We start from the raw sequence: 11,088 nt of genomic DNA, 5'->3' as shown, positions 1-11,088 counted from the left end.
ACTGAGCCACCCAGGCGCCCAGAAGAGGTGGTCATTTATGTGCTGAACAAAAATATGTTGATTGCTGGGGCCTCAGCCGGTGACAAGATAAGCACAGCCTTTACAGAACTCACAGATGCCAAACTCAGGAACATTTATGAAGTAGTTACAGGGTATATAGTTCATTCTAAGAGACGCATAACAAGACTTTTTTTCCCCACACACATCAGACAGGTAATGTGCTGAGGAGGTAACAAGGTTTGGGAGAGACACATCTCATAACAGCATGAATGTTCAGTCATCACGCTCAAGGTCCACAAAAGGATCAAGACCTCTGATTTAGGTGGGGGGACTACTTTCCCAAGGAAGGATTCCATAATCCCAATAACCACTACTTTAATCGTCAGTACTGTTTGCCCAGCCTTGTGCCGTGCTCTTGCATTTTGTGCTCTTGCGTTTTCTTAATTCAACAGCTCCAAGAGGCAGGTAACTATGACTAAGTATCCCCATTTTGCAAAAGAGTAAACGTGGAGTTTAAGGGACCTTTTTTTTTTTTAAATAAAGACTTTATTTGTGAGAGACAGAGAGAGCACAAGCAGGGGGAGCGGCAGGCAGAGGGAAAAGCAGCCTCCCCATGAAGTAAGGAGCCCGATGGGGGACTCGATCCCAGGACCCTGGGATCATGACCCAAGCCAAAGGCAGACGCTTCACCAACGGAGCCACCCAGGCATCCCTTGAGCCACCCAGGCATCCCTAAGGCATGTATAGGAGCCACCCAGGCATCCCTTGAGCCACCCAGGCATCCCTAAGGGATGTATAGGTGGCAGTTGGCCGGGCCTAGATTTAATCTAAACTGCCTGTTCTCCAGAGTTTGCGTAATTAAACCAGCATTCTTTTCAAAGCAAGAGTGCAAAGGCCCTGGGGCCCTTGAGCGGTAAGCCAGGGGAGATTGGGGGCCGGAACAGAGGGCTCTGGTAGACTGAGGTCAGAGTTCGCTTGTCATCCCAGAGCAATGGGAAGACAGCAGGTTGTGGCAGAGGGCCGATAGGAACCACTCTTGGAAAATGCTTCTGGCTGCTGCCTGGGGAGTGTAACAGGAGAGGGTCAGGAGTGGGAGCCTCAGGTCAGGGAGGAGGTTGCTGCACAGGTGCGGGCCAGGAATGATGGGGGACTCTGGGCTGAGGGCCACAGGAGTGGGGATGAGTTGGTCCTATTTGGGACATACTTAGGAAATGGAGTAGGATTTGCTGACAGTTCAGACGAGAGGTGCAGAAGCGGGAGAGTTGAGAGTAACACGGGGTTTCTGGGAGGATGGAGAGGCAGCCATGAGACAGGACGTATGGTCATCACCGGACTTTGCGGAGGGTAAGGGGTCAAGCATGAATATGGAACTCAGGAATTTGGCACGGGACGCGGGCAGGACAGGGAGCCCGGGCCGAGCCGGCCCTACGCCGGCGCTCTCACAGCCAGCCCATCCCCCAGCACATCGATCGCCCGCGGGCGTTAGGACCTCAGGGCCGTCCTCCGCCCGCAAGGAGCTAGTTGAGGCCCGCATGCGTGCTGCGGCAGCCGGGACTGTCGTGGCGCAGGGGGTGGGCCGGGATCCGGTCACGTGCGCTCCCCGGGGGCGCTCTGGTCACGTGACCGCGGCGGGCGTCAGCTGACGCGAGAGGGTTTGAAGCGGCGCCGCGAGGGAGCGAGGCCGCTGCAGCCGCGCGGCGGGCGCCCGGACCCCGGCTGCCCGGCCGCGCCCGGCGGCGTCCGGCGCTCCCCGCCCCGGCATGGCGGCCCCCGTGGGCCGGCGGGGCTCAGGTGAGGGCGCGCGCGGCCCCGCGGGACCCCGAACGCGAGCGGCGGGCGGGCGGCCGGCTCCCCGGACCTGGGGCGGCGGAGCTCCCGGTTTCCTTTGCCTAAACTCTGGTGCTGACCTCTCAGCGTCCCGGTGGTGGAGATGGGGACAGATGGCTCCGAGAACCTGGGCGGCAGGTGGGCGCCCGCTCCTCCGACCTTGGAGTTGGCGGGACTCCTGTGTGCTCTTCCTGGACCCAGGTTCTGCTCAGAGTTCCTAAACTCAGGCAGCGGGTGGGCCGCCAGCGTCTCCAACCTAGGTCCTGGAGGTGTCCGGGGTTTGCGTTCTGAGCGTAGTTCCGCTTGCTCAGCGTTGCTGGAACTCAGTGGGCACCGGCTTCTCCAACCCTCACGTGCAACTCCCAGGATTCCCTTCCCCAATTCTTTTTTTTTTTTAACTTTTTTTTTTAAAGATTTTATTTATTTATTTGAGAGAGAGAGAAAGAGAGAGAAAGCACATGGGGGGGGAGGGTCAGAGGGAGAAGCAGACTCCCTGCCAAGCAGGGAGCCCGATGCAGGACTCGATCCCGGGACTCCAGGATCATGACCTGAGCCGAAGGCAGTCGCTTAACCAACTGAGCCACCCAGGCGCCCTTCCCTTCCCCAGTTTTTTTTTTTTTTTTTTAAGACCTTATTTATTTATTCATGAGAGACAGAGAGAGAGAGAGAGAGAGAGAGAGAGGCAGAGGGAGAAGCAGGCTCCCGAGGAGCAGGGAGCCCGATGCGGGACCCGATCCCAGGACCCTGGGATCATGACCTGAGCCGAAGGCAGACGCCCAACCATCTGAGCCACCCAGGCGCCCTCCCTTCCCCAATTCTTGAGGCAATGCTCAGCTTCTCTAAACTCAGATAGAGGGCTGGGAGGCCGGGGGGAGTTACCTCCTTGAACCCAGGCGCCTAACTTGATCTCATGAGTCCAAACCTGTGGAAGCTCAGTTTTCTTGAACTCAAGCGGTGGAAACCCAGCCTCCAGTCTCTTCAGCCTCTGCTTCTCATGGGGGAGCCTGGAGGAAGACTCTTTGTGTTGGTCTTCCTTTCTTGAGCTAGCTGGAGATACCTGAAACCTGTCCCTGCTGGTAGGATCTGGGGTGGGTTAACTGGGATCCCAGCTAGGGAGGCGGGCCTGCCCTCTGGTTCCCATCCAGCTATCTCGTAAACAACCACAACAGCATCCAGGCTCCAGAGGACAGGCCAGGAGCTGACCCTCCCAGCAGGACAGGTTCTGACAGTGCTCACATTCGTCCTGGCAGCTGTGTCAGGCAGGCGCGGGCCAGGCCCAGGAAAGAAGCAGGATTCTCTGGTGGGGGTGTGTCAGGGACGCTTCTGGGCTGCTGTGACCAGCTGGGACCCCAGCAGTTGATGAAACCTTGGACCTTTCTCTTCGGTGGTTCAGGAGTGAAGAGAATAAGTAGTGTTAAGAATAAACCCTATTTTCTAAAGAATTACCAAGACTTGGAGGCTGAACTGAGGCTTTTATCTGCTTTATCCCGCTTCATTCAGAGAACACCTTTCAGAATTTCAACCTCAGGGTAGATTTTTTTTTTTAAGATTTTATTTATTTATTTATTTTTTAAAAGATTTTATTTATTTATTTGAGAGAGAGAGAATGAGAGATAGCATGAGAGGGAAGAGGGTCAGAGGGAGAAGCAGACTCCCCGCCGAGCAGGGAGCCCGATGCGGGACTCGATCCCGGGACTCCAGGATCATGACCCGAGCCGAAGGCAGTCCATTAACCAACTGAGCCACCCAGGAGCCCCAAGATTTTATTTTTAAGTAATCTCTACACCCAAGGTGGGGCTCAAGATCAAGAGTTGCATGCCTTTCCCACTCAACCAGCCAGGCGCCCCGTCTGGGTAGACTTTTTATTTCCACTTTTCAAATGAGAAGATGGAGGCTTTGAAAGATGACCAGGGTCCCCCCAACTGGGAAGGGGAGGGGGGAGGTCTGGGATTTGGTTCTAGGGCTGTGAGAGTTCCAGAAGCTGGTGCCCTTCATGAAGATGCTATATTAGCTCATGAACTAACATACGGGCAGTGTGGTAATAACACCCACTGGTGTGCAGTGAGTCTTCAGCAAATATGTTCTGTTACTGTTACTGTTGTTGTCGATCTCCCCTTCTCTGGGCCTGGGGCTTGTGAGGGTGTCAACTGGATGGGCCAGGTCATGATGAGTGGAAAAATCCTTCTTCGGGTGTTTGACCAGAAAAAAACTGGAATGTAGCTGAGCTCCATGCTCATGCCTGGAGGCTGGAGTTGAGATGAGCTCTCGAGCCTTGAGTGCCCTGTGGGAAGCCAGTGGAAGCAATTCATTCTCTTCCCAAAATCCACAAATGGAACAATGATGGAATGTTCTGACATTCTTAACCACAAGCCAGCCCCTGTGATAAATGTTTTGTAAGCATCAAATCCTCAGCTTCCTGGTGAGAGGTGTTTTTGCCCCGTTCGAGAACGCTGAGGCTCAGGGCGGAGTGCCCTGCCCAAGCCAGTGAGAAGCAGGGTCAGGAATCAGCTCAGGCCCTTTTGAGCCCCAAATCCAAATATGTAACCTCTGATAGGACTGCTATATATATCCACAAAATGTTGCAGATTTTTTGGGTTTTCTTAGATCTCTCAGAGTTCTTTGGCTGGTGCATGGAACCTGTTTCCCCTGAGGGCAGGTGGGTCTGCCTGGGCCTGGTTCCCACCGCCCTCCTCCATTCCTGCAGAGACCGAGCGGCTCCTAACCCCCAGTCCTGGGTATGGCACCCAGGCTGGGGCTTCCCCGGTCCCTCCGGAAGAGGAGGACCTCCGCCGCCGGCTCAAGTACTTCTTCATGAGTCCCTGTGACAAATTTCGGGCCAAAGGCCGCAAGCCCTTCAAGCTGATGCTGCAAGTCGTGAAGATCTTAGTGGTCACCGTGCAGGTAAGTCCTGCAGGGGCTCCAGCAGAACACCACCTGTGGCCGCTGCTGTGTCTGGAGTCGGAGCCTAGTCCAAACCCTGCAGCAACATAGGAACAGTGGCAATGGCTGTAATCAGTCAGGAAGCCCTCTAAGATCCGTGGTGGGAACAGCTCCTTGTAACTTCACAGATGCCCTTTGAGGTCCTGGCAACTGCTATTGCCACCATTTTATAGATGAGGCAGCCGAGGCTCAGAGAGGTGAAGGGACTCGTCCAAAGTCAAACAGCAACCAAGCATGGGGAGCTGGCGCTTGAACCCAGGCAGTCTGATGCCATGTTCACCCTCAAAGAGAACTGACCAAGTGGCTGAGCAGACAGTTGCTGCCCCCCCATCTCAGGCCCTGTGGTGGGCCTTGGGGACCCCAAGATGAATCAGAGCCCGCTCCTGCCCTAAGGAGCCTCTGGTCTCACGCTGTAATTCAGGGTATATTAGGATACTTTGGATTTCCTTTCGGTAAAAGGGCCCAACAGTGGTGCTTACCCTGTAGGTTTGGGTTTAGCACAGAACCTAGCACCTGCTAAACATCTAATGAACACTAGCCTCTGTTGTTATGAGATACATGAGCACCCGCTGTGTGCTGCTCACCGGGGACTTATGGTGGGCATTCCTCGTGCCCCACATTGTCAACTCTCCCCCCGCCGCCCCAGCTCATCCTGTTTGGGCTCAGCAACCAGCTGGCAGTGACATTCCGGGAGGAGAACACCATTGCCTTCCGGCACCTCTTCCTGCTGGGCTACTCGGATGGGGCAGATGACACCTTCGCGGCCTACACACGGGAACAGCTCTACCAGGCCATCTTCCATGCTGTAGACCAGGTGCGGGCAACCAGGGGCAGGCAGGCAAGTGGGCAGGCAGGCAGGCAGGGGAGAGTGCGCAGGGCTGACGGACCCTCCCCTTCTCTGCCCACAGTACCTGATGCTCCCTGATGTGTCGCTAGGCCGGTATGCCTACGTGCGGGGCGGGGGTGGCCCCTGGGCCAACGGCTCGGCCCTGGCCCTCTGCCAGCAGTACTACCACCGAGGCCATGTGGACCCAGCCAACGACACCTTTGACATTGATCCCATGGTTGTCACTGGTGAGTAGGCAGGGCAGGGCATAACTGTTGGTAGCGCCGGCTGCTGGAATTAAAATCCCAGTTCTGCTTCCCATTCATCTGGCAGATAGGGTTGTCCCGATTGTTAATAATTTGATGTTTGCAGTGTCTTTGGTAGAATGCTTGGTGTGCAGAAAAATGCAAGTGTTGTTTTTTTTTTTTAAAGATTTTATTTATTTATTTGACAGAGAGATAGAGAGCACAAGCAGGGGGAGTGGCAGGCAGAGGGAGAGGGAGAAGCAGGCTCCCCGCCGAGCAGGGGGCCCGACGCGGGGCTCAATCCCAGGACCCTGGGATCATGACCTGAGCCGAAGGCAGCCGCTTAACGGACTGAGCCACCCAGGCGCCCCAAGTGTTGTGTTTTAATATCATTAATTCACTAAGCATTTGGGGGCCCACTGAGCGCCAGGCCCTCGGGCCTGTGTAGGGAGTAAGACGAACTGGGCCCTCTCCAGGGGAGACAGTGGGGAACAGATGACAAATGTTAAGTTCATAGTAGGACGTGAAGGAGGGAAGGGGGCTGCCGGGGACTCCGGGGAGACCTGCCTGTGCCTCTCCCGCCCCCAGTGTCCCTTCCCTGACTCCCTGTCCTCAGACTGCATCCAGGTGGACCCCCCTGAGAGACCCCTTGTGCCCCCCAGTGATGATCTCTCCCTCTCGGACGGCAGCGCCAGTTACAAGAACCTCACGCTGAAATTCCACAAGTACTGCCTGATGGAGGGGCCTCCAGGGCTGGGCCGAGGGTTGGGGGAGGCAGGATGCCAGGCATCCTTGGCCACCCCCACCGGCGGGGACAGAGAAAGACCATGCTGATGCCTGTGTGTGAGCACTTCCTCTGCAAGCTGCAGAGTTAACGTGGGGCAGGAGCGCTGCGGTGGGGGGCGGGAGGCGGCAGGAGGGGCCAGCAGAGCCCCTCTCCCTCACCGAAGCTTCCCTCCCAGGCTGATCAACGTCACCATCCACTTCCAGCTGAAGACCATCAATCTCCAGAGCCTGATCAACAATGAAATTCCAGACTGCTACACCTTCAGTGTCCTGGTAAGCCCAGTGTCCAGGACAAGGGTGGCAGGTGCTCCAGTGATAAGGGTTGCCCACAGGGCTCCTGAGCTCCGGGGCTGGGGACCCTTGGCCAAGGGCATCTTAGGGGTGATAAGGGAGTTGGGGCCAGACAGACCATTCATCATGCAGGTCTGGGAGCCTAGGTCTGCCAAGGTTTACTCTGACCTCTCCTGCCCTGCCATACCCTTGCAGATCACTTTTGACAATAAGGCGCACAGTGGGCGTATCCCAATCAGCCTGGAGACCCAGGCCCACATCCAGGAGTGTAAGCACCCCAGCGTCTTCAGGCATGGTGAGCCCCCAACCCCCAGACCCGTGGTAGCAGGGGCCCTGACCTGCCCGGGGATCCCCCAAGCCCCAGACCAGCATGGACGCAGTTCCTGACTCATCCAGGTAACCTGTAAGCCCCCTGAGTAGCCACCACCAGTCCTGCAGTGCCCTAGGCCTGGGCCTAGCTCCATCCCTAGTCTCCCAAGGCCCCAAGCCACCCCCGGCCCTACCCAAGGCCTCTCCCCACAGGAGACAACAGCTTCCGGCTCCTGTTCGATGTGGTCGTGATCCTTACCTGCTCCTTCTCTTTCCTGCTGTGTGCCCGCTCACTGCTGCGTGGCTTTCTGCTGCAGAACGTGAGAGCTGCCTCCAGGGGCGTGCATGCGTGCCTGAGCCAGCCTCGCCCGGCTCGGGGGGGCCATAAGGGCCGGGGAGAGAGGGTCCCTTGCCCGGGCCAGCCCTCACCCCACCTGCCTCCTGCAGGAGTTTGTTGGGTTCATGTGGCGGCAGCGGGGACGGGTCATCAGCCTCTGGGATCGGCTGGAATTTGTCAATGGCTGGTACATCCTGCTGGTCACCAGCGATGTGCTCACCATCTCGGGCACCATCATGAAGATTGGCATTGAAGCCAAGGTGGGTCCTGCCCAGGGCCCTGTTGACTCGTTCCAGGCCCTGGTCCCTTATACCACCCCCCCGGCATACCCCTCCCATACCTGCCTGGGGCCACAGCCCCTGGGAAGAGCCGGGCCAGGTGGGGTTGACACTGTTGCTGTCCCTAGAACCTGGCGAGCTACGACGTCTGCAGCATTCTCCTGGGCACCTCCACGTTGCTCGTCTGGGTTGGCGTCATCCGCTATCTGACCTTCTTCCATAAGTACAATGTAAGTTTCGAATGTGCAGGCTGCACCCTCCAGGTGGTGGCCGTATGCTCCCCACTTCTCACTTTCTTCCCCCGTATAAATTCATACAGCTGTAGCCATCACCAGCCTCTACAGATGGCCTGTCATGAGTCCTTTCCCCATACCTGCCCACCCCAGATGTACCCAGTCTGGCCATGGGGTATCCTCAGGCCCCCTGCCCCCCCCAACCCGCCCCTTCTAAACTACCTCCAGCTTCTGTGGCCACTCTGGTGTGACTTCAGCCAGGCCCTGCCGGCCTAAAGGCCAACCTAGGTTGTGGCCACATTCGCGAGGCCAGCCTAGGTTGTGGCCATACCCTCATCGAGGCCTCCCCATCTGCCTGCTACAGATTCTCATTGCCACACTGCGGGTGGCCCTGCCCAGCGTTATGCGTTTCTGCTGTTGTGTGGCTGTCATCTACTTGGGCTATTGCTTCTGTGGCTGGATCGTGTTGGGCCCCTACCATGTGAAGGTAGGGGCTGTCCAGGGCGTGGTGCTCATGACCCACAGTCAAGGGGTTCCTGTCTCCCCTCTCCAAGCCCACTGCTCAACCCTCTGACCCCTGGTCTATTGATTGTTGATCTGGGCACCCTGAACAGCCCACCTTGACCCCTGGTACCTTACCAGGAAGTCTCCAGCAGTTCTGCCCATTGTTCCCTCTGACCCCCCGTGAACCCACCCCATCCCCAGCCCCCAGTTGCACCCACGGTCCTTCTGACCCCACAACCCCACTGCCCTGCTGGCAGTTTCGCTCGCTGTCCATGGTGTCGGAGTGCCTGTTCTCGCTCATCAACGGGGACGACATGTTCGTGACGTTTGCTGCAATGCAGGCTCAGCAGGGCCGAAGCAGCCTCGTCTGGCTGTTCTCCCAGCTCTACCTCTACTCCTTCATCAGCCTCTTCATCTACATGGTGCTGAGCTTGTTCATCGCGCTCATCACTGGAGCCTACGACACCATCAAGGTCAGCGCCGGCCCACATGCCCTCCCCCAGCCTGTCTCCACGGGGGGCCAACCCGTGGGGTTGGCCCCCACGTACATACAGCCCTGAACCTTGGGCTCCAGGTCCCTTGGAGTTGGCCCCAGCAGGGTCTCAGGGGATGTGGTGCAGGGTGAGGAGGGAAGGACCCGGGGAAAGAAGGTGGGAGACTCTGAGAAGCCGGAAGAGAGGTGGCTGGGGGTCGGGGGTGGGGGGAGGTGTGCTGATCACAGCTGCCACATTCTCGGTTTTATCAGGGTGGGGCTCTGGCCCGGTAAGGTTCCTGTGTCTGCTTTTACCAACAGGGAACCAGGCTGTAGAGTTTTAGTGACTTCCCTGAGGTCAGCTACTAAGTGGTAGAACCGGGCTCAACCCAGGACTGTGTGATTCTGGAAGCCCTGATCCTAACCCTCCCATCCTGTAGGGTGGCCTGGGTGGGAGCTCTTTGGGTCCAGGGAATGGTGGTGGTTCTGCAGGCTGCAGGGGTCAGTGGAGAAGGGTTGGAGTAGAATGTGAGAGTGGCAGGTAGACCCAATTCTTTTAGCAGATGTGTCTGAGGGTCCTGTGCTGGGTAGCTAGGAAACATGGTATATACAGGCTATCCCAGAGCAGTAGGCAAGATGGATGATCCATGAACAGTAGTGGGATGACCAACTGGTGAGAGGGATGAAGGTTACAAAAGGATCCCTTGCTTTAGACTCGTATTGGGGTGAGTCCAGGAAAGTTTCTAGAATGTGCTAATACTGGTCCTAGCCACATGTAACTACTTAAATTTTGACTTTAGTTGAAATGAAATACAATTCCACATTCAGTTCCTCACTCACACCACCTGTCAAGTGCCCAAAGGCTAATGTGGCTAGTGACTACCAGATTGGACAGCACAGATAGCAGACCTCCTTTCCATCGTCTCAGAAACTTCTGGATCGACAAGAGGGAAGTTCAAGAGAGAGCACCAGGGAGAAGGAACAGCCAAAGCAAAGGCCCAGTAGCCAGAAAGGACTTGGGGATGAGATGATGGCTTCTTTACCAGTTTGGGAGGGATGAAGGTTCTGCCGAAAGCCAGAGTTCTGCTGGGGATGGATGCAGGGGCTCATCCCCCGCCCCCAAGCATGGATACAGTCATCCCACAGATACACTCCTGTCACTCGGGCCCAAGGAGCCCCCTGGGTCTTGCTCTAGCACCTAGATGTCACACGTGTGTCTCAGCCTTGGATATACAAGCCCAGACCTTGCTCCCGCCGTGTGCACCCAATCAGTAGATGGGCCCATCTGGGCACCCAGCTTGTGTCAGGTATGGCTCCGGGTGCTGGAGCAGCTGCAGAGGGCACCAGCTGACCAAGATGCGGGACGTGCACATACTCAGGGGCCAAGCAGTGTCTCCCGGGGAAGCAAACCCCGGGGATTGATAGGTGGAGGGGACCTCAAGTGCAAAGGGGTGGTGGGGCTGGGGAGCTTGGCTGGTCGCTGAGTCACAGGGAGGAGATCGCGCTGGCTGGCTGGCGAGGAGGTGGTGGGGAGGGCAGACCTCAAAGGGGCCACCCCGCATTTCTCCCCAGCACCCAGGTGGTGCTGGCGCAGAGGAGAGCGAGCTCCAGGCCTACATTGCTCAGTGCCGGGACAGCCCCACCTCTGGCAAGTTCCGCCGCGGGAGCGGCTCGGCCTGCAGCCTCCTCTGCTGCTGCGGCAGGTTCGAGCTGGGGACTGGGGGCTGGGGACAGGGAGCGTGCCCGAGGGAACTGCTGCCTTCCGCCCCGGCTGACAGGCTGCTTGCTACTGCCTCTCCTCCAGGGACGCCTCGGAGGAGCATTCGCTGCTGGTGAATTGAGTCGGACCCGCCACTGCTACAGGACATTAGCCCTCAGACTGCGGAGACTCACGCTTATTTATTTTTAGGGTTTTGCTTTTAAGGACCGGTTCCCTGCCGCGCCCTAAGGACCTGGCCCAGTCGGGTCGGACACGGGTGGGACAGGGGTGAGGTGGATGTTAAATAAACGGGAAAATAAACTTGTTCTCGTTTCTAGCGG

General features: G+C 57.2%; 1 protein-coding gene and 1 non-coding gene across 3 annotated transcripts; one reads left to right on the top strand and one right to left on the bottom strand.

Annotated features, from left to right (window-relative positions):
* Positions 1–203: 203 nt before the first annotated feature.
* Positions 204–305, bottom strand: LOC112816702 (small nucleolar RNA U13). The gene has a single exon (XR_003206207.1). It is a non-coding gene; the product is annotated as a small nucleolar RNA U13 (small nucleolar RNA).
* Positions 306–1,652: 1,347 nt separating this feature from the next.
* Positions 1,653–11,076, top strand: MCOLN1 (mucolipin TRP cation channel 1). Of its 2 annotated transcripts, none has more exons than XM_073889399.1 (14): positions 1,653–1,791; positions 4,532–4,728; positions 5,414–5,581; positions 5,676–5,841; positions 6,455–6,563; positions 6,801–6,897; positions 7,111–7,210; positions 7,438–7,544; positions 7,672–7,821; positions 7,968–8,069; positions 8,437–8,559; positions 8,983–9,049; positions 10,621–10,751; positions 10,853–11,076. In XM_073889399.1, the coding sequence occupies exons 1-14, from the start codon at positions 1,761–1,763 to the stop codon at positions 10,955–10,957; spliced, it is 1,653 nt and encodes a 550-aa protein (XP_073745500.1). In that variant the 5' UTR covers positions 1,653–1,760; the 3' UTR covers positions 10,958–11,076. The 2 variants fall into 2 exon arrangements, with proteins under 2 accessions (XP_073745500.1, XP_025719091.1); XM_025863306.2 differs by having other exon boundaries at positions 8,834–9,049; positions 10,853–11,037.
* The last annotated feature ends 12 nt before the right edge of the window (positions 11,077–11,088 follow it).

The sequence above is a fragment of the Callorhinus ursinus genome, unplaced genomic scaffold (genome assembly GCF_003265705.2).
Source record: "Callorhinus ursinus isolate GAN/ISIS: 27379988/994484 unplaced genomic scaffold, GSC_fseal_2.0 scaffold107, whole genome shotgun sequence".
NCBI classification, from domain to species: Eukaryota; Metazoa; Chordata; class Mammalia; order Carnivora; family Otariidae; genus Callorhinus; species Callorhinus ursinus.
This window is presented reverse-complemented; position numbering and strand designations above follow the sequence as displayed.

Coding starts and splice junctions, on each gene's coding strand:
- MCOLN1 (XM_025863306.2), top strand. CDS start 1,761: ATGGCGGCCCCCGTGGGCCGGCGGGGCTCAG. Junction 5,582..5,675: donor TCTTCCATGCTGTAGACCAG/GTGCGGGCAACC, acceptor CTCTGCCCACAG/TACCTGATGCTCCCTGATGT. Junction 6,564..6,800: donor CTCACGCTGAAATTCCACAA/GTACTGCCTGAT, acceptor CTTCCCTCCCAG/GCTGATCAACGTCACCATCC.